Source organism: Zalophus californianus, chromosome 4 (genome assembly GCF_009762305.2).
Source record: "Zalophus californianus isolate mZalCal1 chromosome 4, mZalCal1.pri.v2, whole genome shotgun sequence".
NCBI lineage: Eukaryota > Metazoa > Chordata > Mammalia > Carnivora > Otariidae > Zalophus > Zalophus californianus.
The window spans coordinates 142,393,911-142,419,635 of record NC_045598.1 but is presented as its reverse complement, the minus strand read 5'-3'; the positions used below and the strand labels follow the sequence as shown (position 1 = coordinate 142,419,635).

The following is a 25,725-nucleotide window of genomic DNA, read 5'->3' as shown; positions in this document are numbered from 1 at the left end:
GAAATGAACTGTAGTAAATAGTGTAAATAGAACTACATTGTCTATGCCCACGAAGCATGGAGTGCATGTAGGAGACAAGGTTTCTCCTCCCCCTTCACCCACTCCACTTATTTCAGATCTAAGACAAAGTTTACTCCCCTCAGAAGGCTTTTCCTAATGCCACCCAATGCACACATACCAAACACCAGCTACATACACAGCACCCTGGGGTGAAAGACAAGCTGCCTTCCAGGAGCTCCCAGGACCAATAGGGAAATGGCCGCCATCACAATTATAGCACCAAGTCGAGGAGGTCATGGATGTCAGAAGCCACAAAAGCACAAACTCTCCCAAATGAGAGATAGGGGTCAGTGGTAAGAGCTGATATTTGAGCTCGGCATCCAGGAATGGTTAAGATTTCACAATTAGGGATGGAGAGAAAGGACATTCTGGGCAAAGGGAATAATCACCACCAGGGCCCAGAGGCTGGGCTGGTAAACTTCTGGCTACCCACAGCTTATTCTCATATGGATTTCCCATGTTAACCCAGGGTATCTACGACTATCCCATTGTTGCTGTAACGAGTTAGCCACGAACTTTGGGGCTTAAAATAATACAGGTTTATTGTGCTACCTTTCAAGAGGTCAGAAGTCCAAAAGGAGTCTTCTGAGACTAAAATTAAGATGTCAGTGGGGCTGGTTCTTTCTAGAAGCTCCAAAGGGGAGTCTGGTTTTCTAGAAGCTGCCAGCATTCCTTGCTCGTGGCCACATCACTCCGGTCTCTGCTTCTCTCATCCCATCTCCTTCTGCTTTTGACCTTCTTCCTCCCTCTTCTAAGAACCCTTGTAATTAATTTGGGCCCACAGGATAATCTCCTTATCTCAAGATCTTTAACTGAATCACACTTGGAAAGTCCCTTTTACCAGCTAAGGTAATGTAGTCCCAAGTTCTGAGGACAAGGATATAGGCATCTCTGGAAGGCCATCATTCTGCCTACGACAGTATCCTTTATGCCCCCTCCCTTCTAACTGAGTGTGAGTAAGTGACATGGGACCCTTTCAGTGAAAGTCAAAAGAGGAATTCAAATACATTTCTTAAAAGATTTTATTTATTTATTTGTCAGAGACAGAGACAGAGAGCACAAGCAGGGGGAGGAGCAGAGGGAGAGGGAGAAGCAGGGAGCCCAACCCCGGGACCCCGGGATCATGACCTGAACCGAAGGCAGACACTTAACCAACGAGCCACCCAGGTGTCCCTCAAATACATTTTCTAAACATGCTAATACCAGTTATGATATCCATTAAGGTGGTACACACTTTATTTAAAGCGAACGATTGTCCTTGAAGAACAAACATAATCAAAATCCTCAATATTTATTATTAGGTTACACTTCTCAAACTGGGACTTTCAGGGTCTCAGCAGGTACACCTGGTGACCAGAAGTAATAAGTTGCAGGATAAACATTCCCAGAGTGCCAATTTCAGTAACTATAATAAGCCAGTTGAAACATTTTATAATAAAGATGAATGTGGTTATAATATAGAGTAGAATGTAAAATTTGAAAACATTTAGTAAAAAAAAAAAAATGAGACTTTAAAGAAGCAATGGTTTGTTTCAAACTGTGCCTGAGTACTAAGACTATACTTCTCTGCTTTAAGGAATATTTTGATGGAACATTTGAAAAGCACTTACATAAATTAGAATAGTTTGTGGCACATTACAAATATGACAAAAAACTTTCTCAAAAAACTCAGAAAATAGTATCTCCTGGTTAAAATTAATTTTAACTAAGAGTGAAATAAATGTTTTCATTGCAGTATTTGGAGATCATCTGTTATGTGCCAAGCACATAATAATTCATCTATATATAGAACTCAGTTGTTGATAAGTTTCTGGTTCAGTATATAACTGAAAGCCAATATGTAAAAATATGCACAAATTAAACTCTTCATTTTATGTTTGGAAGAGGTCCTCAGCAATTCACCTGAAGTAGGGCAATAAAAAGTGAATTAGAGGAGAAGCCTCATTCCGGGAAACTAAGAAAAATTGATGGTACAGTTAACAGAATAACACACACACACACACAAAGTTTAAAAAGTATTTTTGACCACCTCCAATACACCAGACATTACTTCATATAATTATCACAATCCTGGGTGTTATCCTCTTTTTATAGCTAGGATCAGAGAGGTTGAGAAGAGCTGGGATTCAAAACAAATCGAGCTCCAAAGCTTGTGATCTTTCTCTTACACAAAACTCAGCATAGTTCTTTAGTAAAGCAAGTGAGGGGTGTAAATGAGCTTAGAGACTTTTTTTTTCTTTTTGAGAGAGAGATAAATTGAGTAGGGCAGAGGGAGAGAGAATCTTAAGTAGGCTCCACATTCAGCACAGAGCCCGATGCAGGACTCAGTCTCATGACCCTGAGATTATGACCTGAGCCAAAATCAAGAGTCAGACATTTAATCGACTGAGCCACCTAGGCACCATGAGTTTAGAGACCTTTTTTTTTTTTTAATCTCAAGTAACAAAGAGGTTTTATTCTCTGAAGGTAGAACTTGAGTTATGTGTTAAACTTGGCTTTCCAGAATAACTCATCAGCCAAAAATTCATTCTATGGTCCAGGCACACAGCTAAATCCAGAACAGTCATAATAGTGGGAGATATTGATTTCATGTATTCTTTTTTCTTCCTATCTGTAAAGGGTATAATTTACCTTTCTAAAACTCAAATTATTCTTTTACTTGTGGGTACCACTTGAATTCCCTTCTTTAAATAAAATGAACTTTTATTTGTTTTATTTCCAAGGAGTATATATTGATTCCGCATACATACCTTTCTCTACCTTGCTGCTTTGAGTCTAACCAGTTCCTCTCTCCCTTGCAGGATTCATTCTTGTAGGGTTCTCATGAAGGTCATATGAGTGAGTGCTCAGAAGGCACTTAAAACAGCTCTTGGCAAATAGTACGTGACCTCCAAGGTTTTTCCTTTTATGGAAACTCCTACAATTATGAATACCCAATTATGATGGCTTATTATTAATAATGAATTAATAGGAGTTATAAAAGTACACATTTTGCTCTTCCATTATTACCCAATGCCCAGCATAGGATAAAAAAAGCCAAAATAGAAGTCTAAATTTTATTAAAGAATATATCTAAAATACAATATTTATTAAGTTATGATATATTATTGGAATGGAAATATACTCTGTATCACAACTATAACAATTTTTACAGATAATACTTCATATACATCTCTGTAATTCAAAAGACACTAAATTACAACATAATTCATTTTCAAGATAACATTGCTACAAATATATAAGAATTTAAAATTTTTTTCTTTAATATAACATCTCAGAATCATGAACATTTATTTCATCTGATTTACATTACATAGAATCATGACTATTTCACCTGATTTACATTACAGAGCTCAATTTATCTCATGGTATGGATTTGCACTCAATCATCCTACTTTCCTATGTTTTAAAGTTAGCATTTTTGTGAACAAAGGTCAGTGCTCATCACCCCATGTGCTATGAACAAAGTCAAGATGTTTTTTTTGCCTACTCCTTATATTATGTTCTCTAGTACAGAAAGGCTATTACCATAAGCAAAGCTCTAGTCACAGCAATTCGGTCAAGCACGACAACTGGTCAAGTTCTTCACATTTTACTAATAAGCACAACAGGTGAGAGATAAAGGATCTAGAAAACCAGATGCAAAGCAGCCAAGGTCCAATTTACCAAGGTAGATTTGTGCTTAGCTAAGGGGAAGCCCAAAGATCCACTCTTTGGCTGTGGGCTCTGGGGCCATCTTATTTGAAGGATGCTTTAATCTGTCTGTTGTGCAGGGGCTGAGCCGGGCGCCAATTGTCCACCATCAGTTCCTCAGGCTCGCCCTCCTTATTGAAATTAAGCCTACGGAATTTCAGCATCTAAAAGGCAAAAATAAAAGGTTAAAAAATTTAAAAATACAAGTTTCCCAATAGTATTCATTTATGTGCTTATTCTCCAATATTCACCAATATTCACCATACTATGTATGTATCAACATTCAAAGTTCACTTTGGTTCCCAAGAAATATACAATCACATAAACATAATATATGTATGCTTTTAGATAACAAATCAATTTCTGGAAAATACAGACAAGATTGTTGGTGTCATCTGGAAGGAAATTGTCAGTGAGCTTGTTTTTTTCCCTTTTAATTTTAAAATCAAACGTCAAAAGCCTATAAAATGCTTCTGAGATATAAAATAATAATAAAAATTCTAGATCCAAATTATAGAGTTTTGTTTTCTGCCCCAGGAAGATAAACTACTGCATCTATACTATTGGATAAAGTGGTCCCAGATCCACTAAGGGATAAGTGATTGGAGGGCATCTCTGCTTCAATGTATAGAAACACATAAATGAATCTGCCCAAACTGGGATTTCAAATCCTTGACACTGGCTGATTTTTATTCCCTTTTAACCTCGTTTTAGTTCTCTGGGCCAATGATGTGACACAGACAGCCTTCAATCAGTCTCCTACTGCTTTGAGGTTCTTTTTGCAAAGTGGTCCTTCCCTTTCCCTTCAAAAATCTTGATCTAAATGAAGAAGGGTGGTTTGGGCAGTAATAAAGCAATCCACAAATCAATAGCCTTTAATGATCTCTTTGGTCCAGTAATATTCCCTCAGTCTCAATCCTCAAAGTCAATTTCAATGTCAGTCAGCTACTGTAACATTAGTTAAATTATCCAGGATCCAAGTTCTTGTGGATCCTATTGAGGACTGTCCATTTTCTACATTTCAACTGTGGGGGGAATAGAGACAGTCGGTGGGCAGCTTCTCAGTCACTGACAGTGAAAATTAATAACTTGAACCTCATAAACTATATTGTATGGGAAAGGTAAGAGTCTGTGGTCTGGGCTGTTAAAGCAATTTGGAGTGAGTTTTGATAGATACTTTTTCTCCAAGGGATGGCTTTTACTTTTGTCAGAACTCAGAAATATATTCTGATAGAAATAAAACTGCCGTAAGTTCTCATGTGAGTGAGCCGTTGGCTGTGAGTTACCACTGATATTTATGTAACCTTGAATGTGAAATCTCATTGTCCAGGGTCTCAGTTTCCTTGTAGCTTACATAAAAGGTGACAGACACCTTTCTCACTTAATCCTTTACAGGGCAAACAAACTGCCTAAAGTTACGGCTAATCACAGCAAATATTTCTTGAATGCTGTTTATCTGCGAAGCACTGTTATGGACGCTAGTTCCACAGCTAGAAGCAGCAGGAGGATTCAACACCAGGTCTGTGCGAATCCAAAAGCCAAGCTTCACTGCCTGGAGAAATGCTCTACCTCACTTTAGAAAACCAACCTGCTCACTGCTAACGCTGATGGGCTCCTTGAGCACAATCCAGGTCACGCATTCCAGAAGGGGAGGAGTGGTCAGTGAGCCTGGGTAGGTCCAGTAGTCCAAACTTTCGGGAAGGAGGCCACAAGGGTCAAAGTTAGTGAAGTCAGCACTCTTACCCTGGAACAAGGCAAACACACGGGTTACAAATGCCACGTGATCAGAGCGGGAGGAAGGCAGGGGAGTGGGAAAGACATATTCCTCTTTGGTTGCTAGAACTTTTTTTTTTTCTTTTAAACAGAGGTCCCATGTTTATCAGGAGACAAAGTAAAAAAGAAATTAACAGAGATATCTGACTTGGAAATACAGATGAGCAGATATGGGCAAGAGAGCCTGACTATAATTTTCACAGGTCAAATTCTCATCTTGTCCTCTGAAATCATCCCTTATCATTTCCATTGTTACTAACTGATCAGATCCAGTATTTAAAATGAAACTGCTGCCTCTCAAATAATATAATTTTAGGCCACAGTAACAAAAATATGGTATCTTAATGAGGAGATAATTGTCTTGCTATTCTATCTGATGACTAGGTCAGGACTAAAGAACCACCTTCCTTTCTGGACACTACACTTAAAGCCATAGATGCACACGGTAAGAGTTACAAGTAGAGGGACAAGGTTGTTACAAAGGAGAAAATCGTTGTATGGGAATAGTTAAAGGGCACTAAAGATAACTAGCCTGAGGGTAGGTAAAATGCTGTTAGAGAATGGGGTCAAAAGAAAGAGGGATCACATTTTTTACTTTATTTTGTTTTGTTTTACTGAGGTATAATTAACACATAACATTATATTACCTTCAGGCGCCCAACATAATGATTTGATATTTGCATATATTGCAAAATGTTCACCACAATTAAGTGTACTTGTTAACACATAACAGTCTGTTACCATGCTTAGTTACTAATATTTTTTCTCTTATGATGAGAACTTTGAAAATCTACTCATAGCAACTTTCAAATATGCAATGCAATATTATTAATAGTCACGATGCTGTACATTATATCCCCATGACTTATTTATTATTATTATTTTTAAAGATTTTATTTATTTATTTATTTAAAGAGAGTGAGAGAGAGAAAGCACGAGAGGGGGTAGGGTCAGAGGGGGAAGCAGACTCCCCACTGAGCAGGGAGCCCGATGCGGGACTCGATCCCGGGACTCCAGGATCATGACCTGAGCCGAAGGCAGTCGCTTAACTGACTGAGCCACCCAGGTGCCTGATTTATTTATTTTGTAACTGGAGGCTTGTACCTTTTGACCCCCCTCAGCCACCTCCCCCCACCTCTGATAACCACCAATCTGTTTTCTGTATCTAGGAGCTCACTTTTTTGTGTTTTTGTTTTTGTTGTCTGTTTTTTAGATTCCACAGATAAGTGGGATCATATGGTATTTGTCTTTTTCTGTCTGACTTATGTCATTTATCCTAATGCCCTCAAGGTCCATCCACATTGTCATAAATGGCAAGATTTCCTTCTTTTTTATGACTGGACAATATTCCATTGTACATATATATGTGTATATATATATATATATAGCGCACATTTCTTTATCCATTCATCCATTTTTGGACAGTTAGACTATTTCTGTATCTCGGCTATTGTAAATAATGCTACAATGAACATGAAGGTACATATATCTTTTTAAATTAGTGTTTTTGAATCAGGTTTATTCCACATGATTCAAAGGGTTCAGCTAGGAGTAATGAGTGAGACTTTCAGAAGATAAATGTGACTTCAGTTTGAAAATGAGCATTATAAAGCCAGGGCTGACCTTGGTGATTGTATTTAGCAGATGTTCAATGACCTAAATGTGGCTCTGCCGTAGTGAGAATTTAAACATGGGGATGGATTATTCTTCATACTCACCATTGCATCTCCTACGTTAACAAAGTGACTGGCACAGCGTAAGTACTCAACAAATATCTGCTGCGTGAATAAGTAAATAATTTGACCAGATGATCTTTCAATTTCCTTGCAGTCATGAGAATTCTTTGACTCTTATAATATGAATGTTCAAATGATGGGGAAGCAAGATTAAATAAATGTAAGTCTTAAAATTATGCTAACATTAGGATCAACTTTTGGATATAGAAAAGTTAAATGAATATATAAGCAACATTTTACTTCTATTAACTCCTCATCGAAACACCACATGTCAAACCAAGACTATTCATTTTGATCCAAAAAATTTCCTAAAACCAGTGGAATAAAAAAAAAAAAATAGGTACTCTATCGAGGTGGCAAAAAATTCAACTGTACCTTTGTTTTTATAGAACCCAGTGCATCAAGGACTTTTTGTAGGCCTGGTCTGGCATCACCAATCTATAGGAAGACACAACATATAAGGTACTGTAATCCGGTTGGTGCTACATCAGTGATGATTTGAGCAGCTCTACCATAAAATGTTTCCAAGTAGTGCACCAAAGTCTCCCACTTGCTACCTGCCACCCAGCTAGCCATCCTACTTTGATTACATTGGCACCATGAACTTCCCCACTTTCGCTGACCACTTTCCTCCAAGTCCCCCCTGACCCCACCCCATGGTTCCCCTGATCTACCCTCTCAAAATCACCAGTGACCTCTAACTGACTTCCAGCTGCCAAAACAAAGAACACTGTTCAAGTGCTTACCTTAATCTTGCAGGATTTTATACTATTGACTTCTCTCCTTTTTGAAATTCTCTGTCCTTTGGCTTTCCTTCTGCCCTCCAGCCTCAGCACTCTCCCTTAACTCTTGTATTCCTTTTTAGTCTTTTCATTAGCATCCTTCCCACTGCCTTAAATGTCTTATATTTTGCAGCTTCTCAGGACTGCATGCTCAGCAGCTTTATCATCTCCCTCTTCATGCTTTCCTTGGATGATTTCATATTCACATGTAGCTCCCACCTTGACATATGATGTCAGGCCCCATGCATCTCCAGCCTTTCTTCACTTGCTTTACAACTGTCTGGAGGGCAGCTCAACCTATATGTCCCACTGTTGCCTGAAATTCTCCAATATTGAGTTACTGCCCCTGAGCCCTCCAAAACTTGATCTTAATTTCGCAGTCTATCAAGAAACAGTACTATCCAGTTAAGGATGAATTTTAAAACAAAAACCAGTAGTCATCTGAAGTATACCTCTTCTTCCTTTCACATTTCCCATGTATACACCCTTCACATTTACATATAAATAGCACCTAATGAATACCTCTCAGATTGTTTCTTTGTCTTCCATCTCCTCAATCTAGTAGGTATGGAGGGGGACAGAAGCCTCAAAATACTTTGGAGCCAAAGGCATTTCCTCGGCTCTTTGTAGAATGTCCTATTATGAATGTTCTGTTTGGTTAATCTTTCTCAAAAACAGGGAAAAAAAGAATTTGGGCCATCAACTAACCTTCAAAAAAATACCTAAAACAGCAAGTCCATCAGGTTGCTGCACAGCTTTTCCAAACTCCCCATATTTGGTGTTCCAGTGAACCAAGTGAAGCTAAAGCAGTGGGAGATAAAACCACAATGAATGATACACATAATAAATCTTACAGATTTTATCCAGTGATCTTTTCTTCACAGCTAGAGGTTATTAAAGAAAGTGAACATGTGGATAATTTAAAATATAAACTTTTCTTTCATTTTAATTCTAATTATCCACTATTTGGCATAACAGCAAGTGACTTCATCAACTCTAAGACAAAGAGTTACATATTCTTGAGGGAAGACACAAAGTTTATTTCTAGATTTATATTAAAACAGAATCCTCCAATTCGAATTCATTTTACTTTTTGCAAATGATGTCCTTGGAAGTAGTAGAGAATGTTTTGCACTATTAATTGTAATACCACAAATAAAAGTTATAAGAAGTAAATGTGAAGGTCCTTTGTAAAAAAAAATGGTTCACTTAGATTGAGTCGAATTTACAAAATTAAGGTTTTGAAATTAATGCTGAATATCAATTTATATCTTTCCCTGGAAAGCAAAAAAGCATATCTTACCTCTGCAGCATATTTCTTTTTATCCACAGTATGCTCAGAACCTTGCCCATCAGATGAACCCCAGTGAAAGTGAAACTGAATCAATCTGTAAGTGCCAGTGAGGGGTCCTCCTTTCAGCACTAAAATTTAAAATATATATATATATATAATATATGTATATGTATATTATACATGTGCATATGTGTGTATGAGTGAATATGTGCATATGAATGTATATACATACACACAATCACGTGTATACACACATATACATACATATGCACATGAAACACACACAGTACTAAATATTACAATCTAACTTAATCCTGTTTCATAGTTCTGAATTAATGCTTGTAGCAACATTTTTGCTCTGTGAAAATTAAATCCAGACTCAAGTTTCGTCTATAGTGCTGAACAAAGTCATTTCAGCTGGCTTTTCTCCTCACTTGTGTTGGCTAGAAGGATGGGTGCTTCTCCCATCTGTTTTCTGAGCACAGTGATACTTCTCTTCTGGGTTTGGTTTGGAGTCATAGGTGCTGGTTCAGAGAGAGGAAGTTTTAGATGGAGTTATTAAGTCCTCTGTGAACCACTGAGGAAGGGCCCATGTAGCTGCTTGCCGATGCAGTTCTGTGGCACATGCTGACAAACGTGGGAACCTCTGCTCTACATGGCCCAGCGGCTGTCCTACCACTTGCTTTGCTAACCTCTGAGGCCTGTTCTTACGTGACAGAATTTGTGAAACTGTAAGCATTCTATTGATCTTAGTAGAATATCCAATTTTCCTTGCTCTGGCTTTCCAAATTCTGAAGAATTTGGATTGTCACTGGTACTAACTAGTTTTGTCCCATTAAAAAATCTTTTTTAAGATTTATTTATTTATTTGAGAGAGAGAGAGAGAGCTGGTGCACAAGTAGGGGGAGGGGCAGAGGCAGAGGGAGAGGGAGAAAGCATCTCAAGCAGGCTCCGTTGGAGCCTGATGGGGGCTCCATCCCCGGACCCTGAGGTCATGACCTGAGCCAAAACCAAAAGTCAGCTGCCTAACCAACTGAGCCACCCAGGTGCCCCTCCCAGTAGATTTTTTATTGAATATTTCTGACCCTAATTTCCTCATCTGTAAAGTGGATACGTTCAATTGTTTATTACTTCACTAAGAATTTGTTGATCATCTAACAAATGCAGTACTCTATTGTCTCCAAAACCTTAAAATTCTAACTTTAATAACTGTCTTAAGATTCTACTATTCTGGTATTAATGGGACTTTATTAGAGTAAAACACAAGACAGAAGAATATGACTAGATGTCATCTTCTTAGACCACAGTCCATTTGCAGATAATTAATGAGTTGTGTGTTACAGAAAATTAAAATAGTATGGAATCAGTTTCTCCCATCCTCCCCATAAAACTTTTTATTTAAGTTATATGTATTAATGAAATTTTACCAATATATTTAAAAGATTTTAAAATTTAATTTAGTTCTACAATCTGTTGTTATAAGTGTATTTTATTAGCTTTGAGTTATAATTCTATAAAATAATGAACCTAAACTTACTTTGGCTTTGCAAAACAAAGTGACAAAGTCTGTAAAATCAAGTTTGCTTAACTTCACCCAAATACACATAGATGGTAGCAATACCCATTCATCTAACCAAAGTAAAAAACAGAGCTGGCTGGAAGACATTTAGGCCTTTCTTATGGCTCTTAATACAATCTCTGGTTGCCATCTCTGCCTTACAATAGGCCAGGAGAAAAAAAGAAGGAATAAAAAAAAAGGAAAAGAACCAATTATAAGTGGTGTTACAGATCTGGTAAGAAACAACAATTTGGATATATTCTGATAAGATCACATCTTTTGAAACTTAAAAACAAATTATTGTAAGTTTCTTTTAATCTAATTATTCTGTAAGGAAAGAATTAGGCTTATCTACCCCCAACTCTAAGCTTTTTCAAAAACAAGAGAATTCCCATTTTTCATGATGATATAACCTCAAAACAAAATATATACTTATGAAATAAATTGGTACTGAAATAATTCCTTTATAATAACTCTAAAGCTACTAATTGGCTGATCCCAAAAAGCAAATATCCTCTGTAACATCATTAATTCTACCAAGTGGCAAAATAAACGAAATAACACCATATTAAGCATCCAAGATATAACTTATCTTTCTAAATGTATCTCCTTTCCCTTGTGAAGAATCATATCAGAATCTTAAATTTTAAAAATAATAAAGCTGATCTGCTGTTTCTTATTCTTATTCACTCCCTTGTAGATCTTAAGATTCCAGCCTAATTTACTTATTTCAGAGAACGTTTAGAATTAGGCAAGAATGTATATGAGTTTTTATTAAATAAGCTTTGCTAATATTTAAAAAATGCTCGAGGTTCAATGATTAAACTCGCTCAGTGCCAATCTATTATTACCAGACACCTGTTTTAGCTCCTGTTAAAATAAAACTATGTTACTATGTAGATTAGAAGCCCGTCATACCTAGGAGAGGTTATTAAATTCTTAAAAATAAGTTGCTACAAAAAGAAGCATTTCTCCTCTTCTTCAGCTAGTTAGTTATTTCTCAAAGTCTTAGCATGGAGTTTAGTCAATGAAGTCCTCCCAAAAACATTGTTATAATAATCACTACAAACTCAAATAAAGGTAGCATATATTTTTTTTATTTGTGAAATAAAAAAAAACATTTGGTTGAAAGATAGGGAGCTTGCACTTTTTGCAGAACTATTTATTTACTTACTTGGATGGCTACATGCCGTGTCCAAACTGTCCCAGTTTAAAATGAAGTCTGTTTTTCTGATGCAAAAATAATTTGAAAAAATAGCAGAATCTGCAGACTGAGTATATGTTTCCTCTTTAAAATCCAGCCCTGCTAGTGAGGGCTCTGAAGAGTCAATGATTATTATATCACAGCAATGTGTTCCACAGGGATGGAGAGATACAAATGGGGTTTTCTACCAGGATATCTTTTTCAAGTTTCCTAAAACTTAATTTAAATCCAAATCTCAACACCAAGAGCTCCAGCTAATTTTAATTTCGATGGTCCGCCATCAGTTATACGTACTGCATGCATAACACACAAAATAAGCCCTAACTATATTATATGTTATCCTATACATATTACTTAGGGAAATTATGTTTTCCTATACATATTTTCCTATACATATTCATGTATAGGAATCCTGTTTTCCTATACGTATTACTTAGGGAAATTATGTAAATTATATTATTTGTGAAAATTAAGACATTCACTCCAGTAATAAGTAAGACTACACAAATTAAAAACTGAAAATTTAACATTTTTAAATTTTTTCTTCCTAATCACTTTATTATTACTTAACATAAGATGTATCCAAATAACAAACTAAAGACCTTAATGAATACAAAAAATTTCTCTTAAATCCAAAATACAAATAAGCCATTTCCAATAATCTTTAGTTTAAAATTCATATTTAAGGGATTTCTTATTAATGAAGTAAAGGACTAAGTCTACTAAAAATGTGGTATTTTTCAGCAGGTAAACAATCTTCTTTTATGAATAATTTGAAAATTACTAAATCATGCATTGCTGTTTTGCTTTTTTAGCAGTAGCCAATATTCCTAGGGTTGACATACTAAAATCAAGAAAATGAATGAGGAAAAGATGTCCACAATCCATTTCTTTTAAATAGTGAGATGTTTAGCTGTCACTTTCACTAGGGTAAACAACAATTAAAAATCAAGAGAACAGAAGTTTTTAGTTTCAGGTATATGGAAATTATATGAGAGTAAAAAAAGAAAAAAGAAACTTTTGACATAAACAATTAAATACAGTATTTAGAATGCTTTCGTCAGTTTTATAAATACTTAGGTTTCTGCTTACTCCATTAACAGTATGCATGGCAAACCCTTTCACTTGGTGCTATTTTGTTTCCTTTTAACTTAAAATTATTCATGGAAGGATAATTTTAAAGTTTCAAAAGCAAGTCCTTGAAAATCAAGCAAGACTCATGTATGAAGTTCTATTATGTCATACAGGCAGTGGTTTGCTTGAAATGATCATAGGTAAGCTGTCTGTTTCCTTCTTTATTTCTTGAAATAATATAAACAGATAAAAATATTTCCATTTCTAAAGAACAGAAATGATATGAGATTTGTATATGGATGGGCTCAATAATTTCGGGCATTGGTTTTTCAATATTTGCCTCTAAGATTGCCATAAAGCAGGAGAGTTTTAAACTCATTAAAAGTTAATGAGTTAGCAGAAGTTAATAATTTGACTAGTATTCTTTTCTCCCAGATAAAGCTAGTAATAAAGGAACTCAAGCAGAGTTATTTTTTAATAATTTTTTGAAAGCCTAACGGGATTAGCAATTTTTCATTAATTAAAGGTGGTTTATTTTTAAAGGAATTGAGAAGATTGATGAGAGCTTCCAGTTAAAAACTATTATCCCCACATTTTTTTATTAACTCCGCACTTAAAAAGAATTCTCTCAAGCGTAAATATACTAATAAACTCAACCAGCTCAGTTCCTGATACCTTAGTACTCAAGTTCGAGTCTAAGATAATATTTAGGATATATTTGAAAACAAATCTATGAGAAGTCCTAGAAGGCTGAAATCTCACTGAAATAAAAATCAATAAAATGAACTGAAGCACTTAAGTGTAGAAAACAAGACATAACAGATATCTAAAAATGTTAATGCCATTGGAGTAACTCCTAACAAAAAGTTGTTGATTTAAAATATCGAGTGACCAAAATGAATGTTATTTTTAGACTTAAATGTATAGAAAAGCATATCAATTTTTTAAAAGCATGGTATGTACACATTAAATATTAACTATGGTTATCATCCACACTTGATCTTAGCCAAAAGGCCGAGAAAGATTCTCATTCAACTTCCTTTTTTAAGTGATGGGCATTGAGTCTCACAACGACAAACCAGAAAGGAGATGACTAGCAAGTTATTTGAACTCCTTAGCATTCTGTTTCCTCATGTTTATTTTAAATGAATTTGACTGGAGTATCTCCATCATCTGTTTTAACCTGAGGGTCTAAGATTCTTTTAAAAAAAAGTCTAAAGGGTGTTTCTCTGCATGGTATGATTGTTTTATTCTATAGATGGGTTTTTCCTTAATGCCAACATTTTAACATAGTCTGCATCCTAGGAAAAAAAATGCTTCCTTGTTTAACCAAACAACTGACAATGTTGAAGAGGTTTGGGCAAAGTTACAAAGGGATCTTTCTTACATAAAAGAGAGCAGGTCATTCTAACATTAACTCTTCCTTGTTTGACAGAGTAAATCCTGCACTCTCTCAAATCCCCGGGTCTTTCCAAATTCTCTTTGCCTGGAGTCTCCTCCAAGACACCAAAATCCTTCCAGTTTTATTGACCCTGGAAAGTCTCTGCTGACTTACACAGGATGACTCCTAAGTCTCTTTCAGGTTTCCATTATTCCTTGGAATGGAACAATGTATGTCTTTTTGGCGCTTGCCAAAGTCACTCTCCACATCTGTAATTCCTGTGTCTTTCTACTGGATGTTTCCCCAGCACGAGTTCTAGGAACACAGGAAAGAGACCAGGCCTCTATCCTGCCTTCATGGTACCTAGCTGACCTTGCATTTAATTGGTGTTAGGAAGGGTTTTCTTGTGGTTGTTATTGTTTTATAAGGACTGAGAGAATAACACATGTGTCTTTAAAGACATGGGTTTGAGACCCAATTGGAACCACTTTTTCACAGTCTAAACATGGCTTTAATAAGATATGTGTTACTCACCAGGAGAAGTAGTTAGAAAAGTGTGGCTAGCTCTAATCAGTTACTGCTTGTGTAGAAATCCATCAGAACTTGACATATTCATGCCAAAACATAACTATATAATAACATCACATATAACATCAGTACACACTTTAATATGATAAATGGGATGTTCAGGAACATATAAAAATAAAATTTTTAAATCCCATCAAGGGATAGCAGGTAATCTCACAGCTCATTAGAAACTTTCTTCAGAAATCTTATCACAGGTGCGATTGCTAGGGCAATTGCTTAATAAAAGCAGTCAAATGATATGAAGACATGGAAACAGCAATGGTCACTTAGTGTGGAGTTATTATGTGCCAGGTGCTGGGCTAAGTGCTTTATATCTACTGTCCCATTTAATCCTTCCTCTGTGGTAGATATTACTGTTACCCCAATTTTACAGTTAAGGAAATTAAAAATTAGAGAGATTAAGTTGCTATTGTTCCCAGGGCCACTGAGCTAGTTAGTGGCAGGGCTGGAACTTGATCCCATGACTGTCTGACCCCATTCTAAGCTTACAGTTGCTTTACTAAATGCTGAAATCCACTTTCCAGGAATAATGTACTACTGGAACAATTATTTCATGATCAGATTTGTAAAGAACATAGGGAATTATCTCATCCGGTTCTATTTGTTAGACATTTGTTTCCTCCTTGTTCCAAAAAAGTACTCAATTTCTATGTAGCATCCAATGAGATATATAACTGATGGACATAACATTCACTGAAAACAGTGATCTCACTGGCAACATTGAAACATACATTTACTGCGTCTCTTTTTGTAGAAGTTGATAGCTAAAGACTAAAATAGCTCACTTTTTTGGTCTTTAAATAACTAAACGTGAAATTTTATAGCATCCTTTTTATACGTGCAATACCACCAAGACCTATGGTCTTGTCCTATTATAATCAAAATATACAGTATCCTTAACAGGAAAGAAAAATATTTGTTTCCCTTATCTTTAGCCTAATCACATGAGCATTGTTTCTTCGGAGTGGGAGGCTTACTTGGGAAGACAGTGTAGCAGAATGATTGCAGGAGTGTCTTCAGTGAACATCCTCTACTAAATCTAATCAAAGTCTAATTAGTCATTACACTATGCCAGAATGTGTGTGCATGTGTGTGTACTGGGGGGAGGTGCACACAGGGCACAAGTAGGTTGAAAACATTTCTTAGATGATCTCCACATCATCCTCCATCAAACTGTCTTCCAGAATCACTATCTCAGAAATCCAAGTATCAAAAAGAAAAATTTTAAAGGGGAGAGGAGGGATTTTTTCCAAACTGGACCAAATACATTGGATAGCTACTAAAAAAGAATGGTCAACTTCGCTATAGTGGTTATAATTACACATTATATATTAGTACTATCGGTCATTACTCCAAAATTTTGACAGCATTATTGAATGCGTCCCTGTTTGTGTTCCCTTTTTGCCCCATGCTCACCCCCCTCCCATACCAACACCACTCATTATGTGTTTGCAATGACCTTCAGAGGAAAGCACTCAGGAAAATAGGGCATTGGCAATTAAACCAACCAGTGGGCAAAGAAAGCTGCTACCATGTCTGAATGGGATTGTTCTCCTGTTTCTAAATAAGAAGAAAGAAGCATTCAATGGGCATTCTGTAAACAGCTCCAATACAGATAAATTACGGTAATTGGTTTAGTCAGCAATGGGCCAGGTGGGCCAATGCCCACCAACTCTAAAACATCTTCATTTGTGGAATGTCTTTCTGGGTGCATATCAAAATATACTGCCACCTCTTATCACATTTGTATCCATAAATGCAATGTTTCAAAAAATTTCACTATTTTAAATAGTGAGGTTTTCATCACTCCCCTCATTGCTGCCTTGAAGAGAGCACTAAGGTGTACTTTTATTGGCTAAAACCAATTCCGGAAACCAAATATTTTAGAAAGAATCTTAAAAGTTCAGTTTTTGCAAATCTCATCCTTGCTGATCTTCTCTTCCTGGCGACCTTGATTTCTGTGACTTTTCACAAGCAGGTCACAGTTATTCAATGCCCTATATAGAAACCAGGAATTTTATAGGGGAACAACAGTCCCAGGCCACTTCAAAGTAATTAGCCTACTTCTCAGAGCCTGGGACCTAATGAAGATTAGCAAAGTTGCATCTTAGAGTACTGAGACTGAGACAAACAGTAGTATTAAGCCACTGCTCCTGATTCCTCCCATTAAGCTGGGAAAATAGTCACTGGGTAAAAGGCACAAGTTATTTTTTAAATACTGACCTGCTTTGTCCTGTGAGTCATCAAATTCCACGTTGAAAGAGTGACCGTTGTTGAGGATCCTCCGAGAAACCGCTTGCTCGTAGGAAGGACACAAAGACTTCAGGGCAGGGTCATGAAGGGCTGCTTTGGTGTCAATGTCAACAGGGGACTGGCGCTCTCCCTTGGCAATGGGGAAGTCCTTATGCCAGTTCTCCGGTCCTAGCGTTCAGAAGAGACCTGTGAATCCCCCAGTGTTGGGAAGGGCACAACCAGCCCCTAGAAAGGGGCAGTGATTCTGGAGCCAATCTGCTCCGTTCTTATTTTGGTGGCACCACTTAGCTGAATACCTCTGGCAAAACCCTTAATTCGTGCCTCAGTTTCGTCATTTGCATTATGGGGTAATAACATCTGCATCGTAGAAGTTGTGAGAATTGGAATCAATACATGAAAGGTCATTGAACAAAGAGTGAGTGCCATGTGAATATTACCTATGTTTACCCTCATTTTATTGAATTCAGCAACTGAAATTGCGCAGACACTACTGTTAGGGCATGTGGATAGCATTTAGGATATTCAAGCTCATTTAAGATTGGAGCAGGTTGGGATTTCTCCCTAGTGTCCTACTGAATGTAAAGGCCGAGTCACTGCTCAGGCCCGGGCACCTCTCTTGTAATCATCAGGATCCCTACTACCTGGGAAGCCCCACACCACCCCCAGATGCGCAAGGTGCTCCAAACGCATCTTTCTCTTACGTCGGTTGACTCTGAAGAACCCAGATCGGTAGCCATGATAAAACCGGGTTTCTGGTGACCCCCTAACATTAGGAGATAAGAGATGATGGGAAACTCAGAAATCACCCCAGTGGATTCAAACCAGCCCACGAAAATGCCCCGGGACAGTTCGTGTTGAGCGCCTTAGCCACAGGTGGTGCTGAGAATGAAGTGTGTAGGGGGGGAGGGGGGTCCCCTAATTTTTCTGCAAGCAATAACTAAAATTTTCCCATTACAAGCCTTCCTCGCTTCCTCCTAGGTCGGGTTAGGATAGTCTCCGGCTCGGGACCCGGGGGCAACTGTCCTCCAGTCCCGACGCTGAGGCTGCGCTCCTCCTCCCTCGGGCCCTGCGCGCCACAGCTGGACGCAGGGATTCCTCGACAGTGACCTCGGGGGCTGGGGCAACGCGGGCATCCCAGGGCCGGGGAGCAGCGGGCGGCGCAGACTCCGGCGCACACCTTGCCTCGCGTGCTCCGACTAGCCGCGGTAAACAGCAGGTGCGAGCCGTGCGGGGCCGGGGCCGAGATTGGGGCCCCGGGCGCCGCCGCCGCGCCGCCCTCCGCCTGCACTCACCGTTGTGCTTGCTGTATCCCCAGTGATGGGCCATGGTCGCGGCGCCGCTGGTCGAGGCAGGTCAGGAGTTGGCGCCGTTGTAGCGGCGGCGGCTCGGGCGCCTGCACCGTGTGTCCGCGGGTCGCGCCGTCACCGGCTTTTATAGGCTCCCGCCAACTTCGTGTTCAGGGGCGGCTTGGGGGAGGGAGCCTCGGGTGGACCTGGATGAGGGGAGGAGGAGGTGACGGCGGAGGTGATCTCCCAGTGCTTGGGGCGGGTCAGGAGGGCGAGGCACCGGGGGCGGGGAGAACGCCCTCTCGGCGGGCGCTCAGCTGGGCTCAGGACCTCCTCTCCTGCCCCGCGGCTCCCCTCGGCCCGCGGCCCGGGCCGCGAGTCCCTGGGCTGGCAACGAGGCTCCAAGCTCTCGGCGCGCGTGGTGGCGGCGGCGGCGGCTCCCGGGTTCCTGGGTGGGACTGGGGCTGGCAAGCGTCTAGGAGCACCCCATCCCCCTCCTGGGCGCGGAGTCTGGCGGCCGCGCTGACTGCTCGGGACCCGGGCCCCTGGTGCCTTTCATCCGTCGTCCGCATTGTGACCGCATCGCTGGCCTCAGAGCCCTCCCGCCCCACCCTATTGGCCCCACCCGCGCCGGGGTCTCCAGCCCCGCGGGTTTACTCCTTGGTGTCCCCGGCCCGGGACTGGCAAGCTAGGTTAGGAGCTATGACCTTGGGGCAAATAGGGATACGGTCCCTGAGGCTCTGGGGAGCCAGCAGCTTCGGGTACTGAGAGCCACGCGCCCCCTGCTGGACGGCCGTGGAATAAAGCGAGCAAGAGGAGCGAGAGTCTGTTCTGCCCTTAGTCCACACTGAGGCAAGCATGAGAGATTGCATTTCCTTGCATGCTGTCAGGGTATCGTATGAAGTGCTAATCTCTTCCTACCTTCCTCCTTCTCTTTAAAAAATTAACTTTGGGGGAAAGACTTCTTCGCTGAATACATATTAATTTAAAATTTGTTCCCCAAAACTTCTAAAACAAATCACTTTTCTCAGAGAAATTAAGTAAAAGAATTTCTTGCAAAGAGGTGAGAACTTTCCCTGGCTGAAAAAGGAAACTTAGTATCTGGGATACGTAAGAAATAATTCCCCCCACAAAAAAAAACTGAGAGGACTTTGTGGGGCAAAATGGGCCACCTTCTTCTTATACATACACACATGTATTTATGGTTGTACTGAAATGAAGATTAATATTTTAATATTATATATTTCAACATTTTCTTTGATGTATTTTTGTTTTTACCTTCTGACTTGAAAAGAAAACATTTTATTGACATCCTAAAGTGTTGTGGGCTTGAAGCAATGTCCTTACTGTACCTAATAGATAAGTCAAGACTGTTTTTAGGTGGGGACAGAATTCATTTTGTCCTTCAAGGGACTTTGCCACAAAAATGGGAGGATGATTTTCTGTCTTGTGGATCTCTGTGATCTTTGAGTGATCGTATTAAAGTTAAAATTGAAGAAGCAGGAACAGTTTTATACAATTCTATCAGCCTTGACTTCATATTACTTTTACAGATAAAGGAATAAATTATAACACTAGTATAAGTTTCTGTAATGTTGATCTCAAAATCTTTATTTACTACATATTTCAGTCACAAATATGATTCATGTTTAGATTTATTTGTTTTTGTCCTAAGATTCTAGAAAAGTGTTTACCTTTGGTTTTCGGAGGAAGAGAAGTCTTTTCGTTATGTCACAGTGAATTCTTAGGCAAGAGGAACAATGAACTATTTTTGGTTTCTAGGACCATCACAAAATGTAGTTTGTAATTAAGAAAAACTTTTTATTTGTGCCCCGCTAACTACATAGTCTCTCATGGGGCTCAGTGAAATAATTTTGATTCTTTGCACAATTTCAGGATATTTATTTAACTCAAAAGGAGAGGGCTTTGCAGTTGCTATGAGACTCTTCTCTAGGCCCTGGTGATGTAAAATTGAAAAGTACCAGGAGTTGAGAGTTGAGTAAAGTGAGTTCTAAAGATTCTGTGAAGGTAAACAGGCTATTAGGCTGGTATCCTTGCCTCTCAGGATACCAGGGGATTGTGGCTTTACTAACATAGAGGTAATAGGAGCATATTTTGATTTTCAATATCTCCAAAACTTCAAACGTGACCAAATTGCAGTTAACCAAGTAGAGTTTTAGTATTCAAGTTTCCCCTTTCTCTTTCACTTGTAGAGAATGAACTACTTCTCAATGGAGCAGGCCCTCGCCACAGAGCTGCTACTGGGGAGAATGTCATGTGCTCACTGCAGGGCAGAAAGTGGCTCACCTTTGTATACTCAGCAGAGATCTAAAAAATGTTTTTTAACATTTTTTATGTTACAGTGATTGTGTTAGCATTTATTTCTATCCAGTTTTTTAATATCTTTCTTTATTTGTATTTCTTTATTTTATGATGATGATGGCTTTATGCCTTCATGTAGATCATTCAGAATCTAACTTTATTTTACTGAGCATTCTTAGCGGACAGTTGTGATTTAGTTACATGGAAAAAGACTACTCTAATACTGGATTTTTTAAAACAAAATGAATAGTTATCATACACCCACGTTTCTACTAGAGGGAAGGACTGGTTCAGAATAATTCTAAGTAAACTGTGTAAGTACTTGAATAAAAGTGCTTTTTTTCTACCCCAGGAGGAGAAAAAATGGCAGGCTGTATATCAGGAAAATATAATACAAAAATCTTGAAGACTGGTTCTAATTATTATAATAAAAAAGTTTCTAACATATTAATCTTGGTAAAAATATAAAATAAAATGGAAAAGTGCTTTTCCCCCCAAAAGTAAAGATATTGTTAATATATTCTACAAAGTGAGATATACATGGTTTATTAATGTTTAACCATAAAACCAATAAGATAATAAAGAGCCAGATAGTCTCATGTTTGTTACAATTATAGTATCAAAGTGAATATGGAGGCTAAGAGCCACTCCCTTCTTGGGGCTTTTATAGGTCTTTACACACACATCCCTCTATCTTAGTATTTGTGACACAGCATTCTAATCAGACACCTTATCGTAATCATCAAGTTGTAATCCACCACCCCAAAGAGCTGTTGGCTGCTCATTTGTAAGGCAGAAATGATGACACCCACCCAGCTCAGAGTTGTTGTGAGGATTCAGTTAGTGACTACTATAAATTACCTGCTACATGAAGGCATTCAGTAACTAACTAGTGGCTATTCAGTTCCTCCCAGACAGTGCTAAACTGTTAGAATATAATGTAATGAATGTAGAATTAAATACCTGGGCAAGGTCCAAGGGAATAACTAAGGAGAATGATCTTCCAGAGATACAGGTATTTTTTGTTGGGGGGATGGAAGACTGCTCGGGTCATGGAGACGTCCACGCTAGCACACTTGCATTTTTTTTTTTTTAATTAAACTGAGCGCCCTGAGGTTGGGAACTGTATCCCATTATTCACCTCTGGATCCTAGGTACCTACCATGTTTTTGTAAACTGAGCCCCAGGACACAAGTAGTAACTACCCAAGAATTCTCTTTGAAATTATGTAGTCGTTAATCCAAATGGAGGTAATTTCAGTTTTCTCTTTGCAGAAATCAGTCACTTAACGAATAACGTGCTGAAATTATACTTGCTTTTGAATCTGGGCTAATTCACTGGCCCTCTGACCTCGGGCCAATTGCTTGCTCTTGCAAAGATTCAGTTTCCTCATGTGTAAAGCTAGGATATTAATAATGTCTACCTCATAAAGGTGTGGTGAAGACTATAGGAGATAATTCATATAAAGGATTTAGCACAGTGCCAATAATTAGAGCTTGATAAACGTTAGTTATCATTTTTACTATTATACGTTTTTGAGCTCCAATTACGTGCTTAACGTTTTTAGGTACTACAGAAGCTGTAAAAGCTTTAGTCATCTATCCATGCGTTCATTCAGCAAGTCTATGAAGTACTATAATGTGCCAGGCATCCGCCCAGGGGGTATAGCCATGAACCAGATCAACAGGATCCTTGCGCTGGTGGAGCTTAGGTGGGGATGATGGGGGTAGTATACAATAAATAAATAAGCAACAAAAAAGTTAATTTCCAACACTGGTAATTACTACAAAGAACATAAAGGAGGAATGACGCAGAAAATTATGAAAGGGAGATGTTACTGTAGACACAGTCAGTGGTTATGGAAACTCTGGTGAAGGAAGTGCCATTTCACGAAAGATCTAGGGAAAGACATTTCTGGCAGGGGAAACAGCAAGTGTAAAGGCCCTGACTGAAGACATTTCTAGAACAGAAAAGCTTGTGCCTGGAGCTGTTGTGAATGAAGAAGAAACAAGTAGGTGTAGGTGGAAGCAAGCAGGGGCTGCAGGCTGCAAAGCCTTGCAGACCGTGATACCAGAAGGATTTTATACCAATTACATAGGGGAGCCGCCAGGAGGCTGTAAGAAAAGGAATGATACAAACTGCAACAATATAGCATTTCAGAAGGAAAAGCAGATGAGGAAATTAGAAGTTGCCAGAATGCCTTTGATCATCTGACAATGACCTTTCACAAAAAGATCCAAACTCCTCTTCCTGACATATAAAGCCACTTTAATCCAGGCTCTGGCTTTCCTCTCAGCCTCTGAGTTTCTTGACATTCGTCTGCCATGGGATGGGAGGCAATATCACACAGTCACCAAGGGCTAAGGTTTTGTGAGTTCGGATTCAGTTTCTAGGACTTATCTTTTATATAACCTTGGATGATTTACTTCAGAAGCTCCCCAAGCCTCAGTTTCCACATCTGAAATGCAAAAAAGGTACCCTGGGCTGTTGAAATGTTAAATGGACTAATTCATGTGATTTTGTCATGTAAATTAGCCTGATGTCTGGTATACTACTAGGTGCTCCATTAGGATTCTTGTTCTTGCAGCAGAGACATAGAATTGTGTGATGGGAATCAACTTTGCAAGAAGAGAGACCTGAGTTCAGATTCTACTTCAGCAACTCACTTGCATCACCTTAGGCAAGCTAAGTAGTCTTGCTGAACTTCACTTCCTTATTTGTAAATTTGGGGGCAAATTCAAGCTCTGGATCATTATGATGAGAACTAATGTCTGGAAGATACCACTTATGGTTCTGGCACTTTTTTAAAAAATTGAATAAATAACATAATTATCATTATAGTACTTTCCACTGTAAAATAATAGATTGGCTTTTCTGTTTCTCTAACTCACATGAAAAAAAATCACATTTACTTTGTGAACATTTTTGGAGTTCCTACTCTTACAAAAACAGCACTTACTGAAAACTGATTATGCTTCAAGCATGGTTCTAAATGCCTCACATAGGCCGACTTTATAGCCAGGGATGCTGAGGCATAGATGAAAGTCAGTTTACCCCAGGTATCCACTAGGAAGCGATGGAGCCATGTGGTCCTACTTCAGACTTTGAGCTCTTAGCAATGAGCCTCACTGAGGGCTGGCTACGTGCCTTTAAGGAGTGTATAAAGGCTCCTTCTCCTGCTGTTGTAGTAAAAATGCCTTAGGATTATGTCTGCAATACTACTCTGTAAAACAGAAAAGTTATATCAACATACTGCTCATTTTCAAGGGTTCCTACCAAACCCCCTCTAACCATTAAAGTGGCAGGAAAGAGCATTAACTCTACATCGAATAAACAGATGAGTTCAATTCCCTGAGTAAACTGCTTTTCAGACTTAAAAAATTTAGTTCCTCAATGTGTCTTTGTTTTTTCATGACAACTAGTAGCATTTAAACTTTCCTATAAGTAATTAAATTCATTTAGGTTTTAAGAGTCGTTGGGGCATTCAAACATTCCTACCGAGTTTCAGTTTTAACCAGAACTAGAATGGAAATAATAAGTGGGACAATTACATGAAAAAAATGTAAATTCTGCATTTTAAATATTTTATGTTCCGTGATAGCTACCACATGCAGTACCAAGAAATACTGAGTTTAATAAGAATAAAAGTCTATCTCATCTTAGAGCATTGGTTCTTAGCTGGGGGGCAATTTTGCCCCACAGAGGATATGGACAATGTCTGGAGACATTTTGATTGTCACAACAAGGGTGTGTACTAGCTTCAGGAAAGCTGCTAAACATCTTACAGTGCACAGGACAGCCCCTTATAAAACAAAGAATTATTCTACCTAAAATGTTAATAGTACCAAGATCATGAAGCCCTGCCTTAAGAGTATCTATAAGGTTATGCTTTTGTGGAGGTCTGAAAAAAGAGTTATATATGTGTCCAGCCACACAGGAGCCCTGGGACAGTGCCTTGCCCATAATATGTCCTCACTGATTTTTTTGTTGGTTAAACTAGACAGAAAAGAATAAAATCCCACCTCTGTACCTTAAGATCATTGTTTATTCACTTTGCTTCAGCATATTTCCAAAGATGCCTTTCCTACCAAAATCGTGATAGCTTGATTTTGTTAATAATAGCTTCATCACAAGATTGAACTTCTCTTTTGCTTATATATAACCATGTTGTATGTGGAAGTTTTTACTTCCTTCTAGAAACAAGAACAATTGAACATTTTCCATGCAAGGGGAATTGTAGGCATTACAAGTAAGTTTTTCCTCCTGATCAAGGGCAAGCATCAGGATTCACCAATGTCATAAACTAAAGGCAAAACATACTTTCCCTCCCCAAATTATCCTCTTGTTCCTCCACCCTCAGCTAATCCCCACTCGGTGAGACAGTGGGTACAACAGTGGCCCAGCTCAGTGTGGAACCATAGAACAGAAGAAAGTTGCCAGCTAGCCAGAGACTGTATAACCTGATCTTGTCAGCAGAAGTTTCCAAACCAGCTCTCTCTACGGCGTAATGCATCTACCCCCGGGGGTGCACAGGTGAGGCCACTCCATGGCAGGAGGAAAGTGTGAGCACTACAATTTATAGTTATTTTTTCACCCTCTAAGAATGTCTACTTTGCTTAGATTTTATAATATATATAATAGTGCAATACTGTGTGTATATAATATATTTTTAGAAATCCTATATTGGGGCTTCATGCCCTAAAACTATGCCCTAGTGGCCT

At 38.6% G+C, this 25,725-nt stretch overlaps 1 protein-coding gene and 1 long non-coding RNA gene across 2 annotated transcripts in view; one reads left to right on the top strand and one right to left on the bottom strand.

Moving 5' to 3' along the window:
- Nucleotides 1–3,102: 3,102 nt before the first annotated feature.
- On the bottom strand, nucleotides 3,103–19,527 carry CA2 (carbonic anhydrase 2). The gene is made up of 7 exons (XM_027610701.1): nucleotides 18,689–19,527; nucleotides 17,367–17,564; nucleotides 9,348–9,466; nucleotides 8,753–8,845; nucleotides 7,638–7,700; nucleotides 5,342–5,497; nucleotides 3,103–3,917 (listed from the first exon to the last, which is right to left on the bottom strand). Exons 1-7 carry the CDS (start codon nucleotides 18,720–18,722, stop codon nucleotides 3,798–3,800), a joined length of 783 nt encoding a protein of 260 aa, XP_027466502.1. The 5' UTR covers nucleotides 18,723–19,527; the 3' UTR covers nucleotides 3,103–3,797.
- The window catches only part of LOC113932149, a 16,335-nt gene continuing 9,141 nt past the window's right edge, over nucleotides 18,532–25,725 (top strand). Inside the window, exons 1-2 of the long non-coding RNA XR_003522959.1 lie at nucleotides 18,532–18,612; nucleotides 25,365–25,537. This is a non-coding gene — a long non-coding RNA (uncharacterized LOC113932149). The remainder of the gene's footprint in view (nucleotides 18,613–25,364; nucleotides 25,538–25,725) is intronic.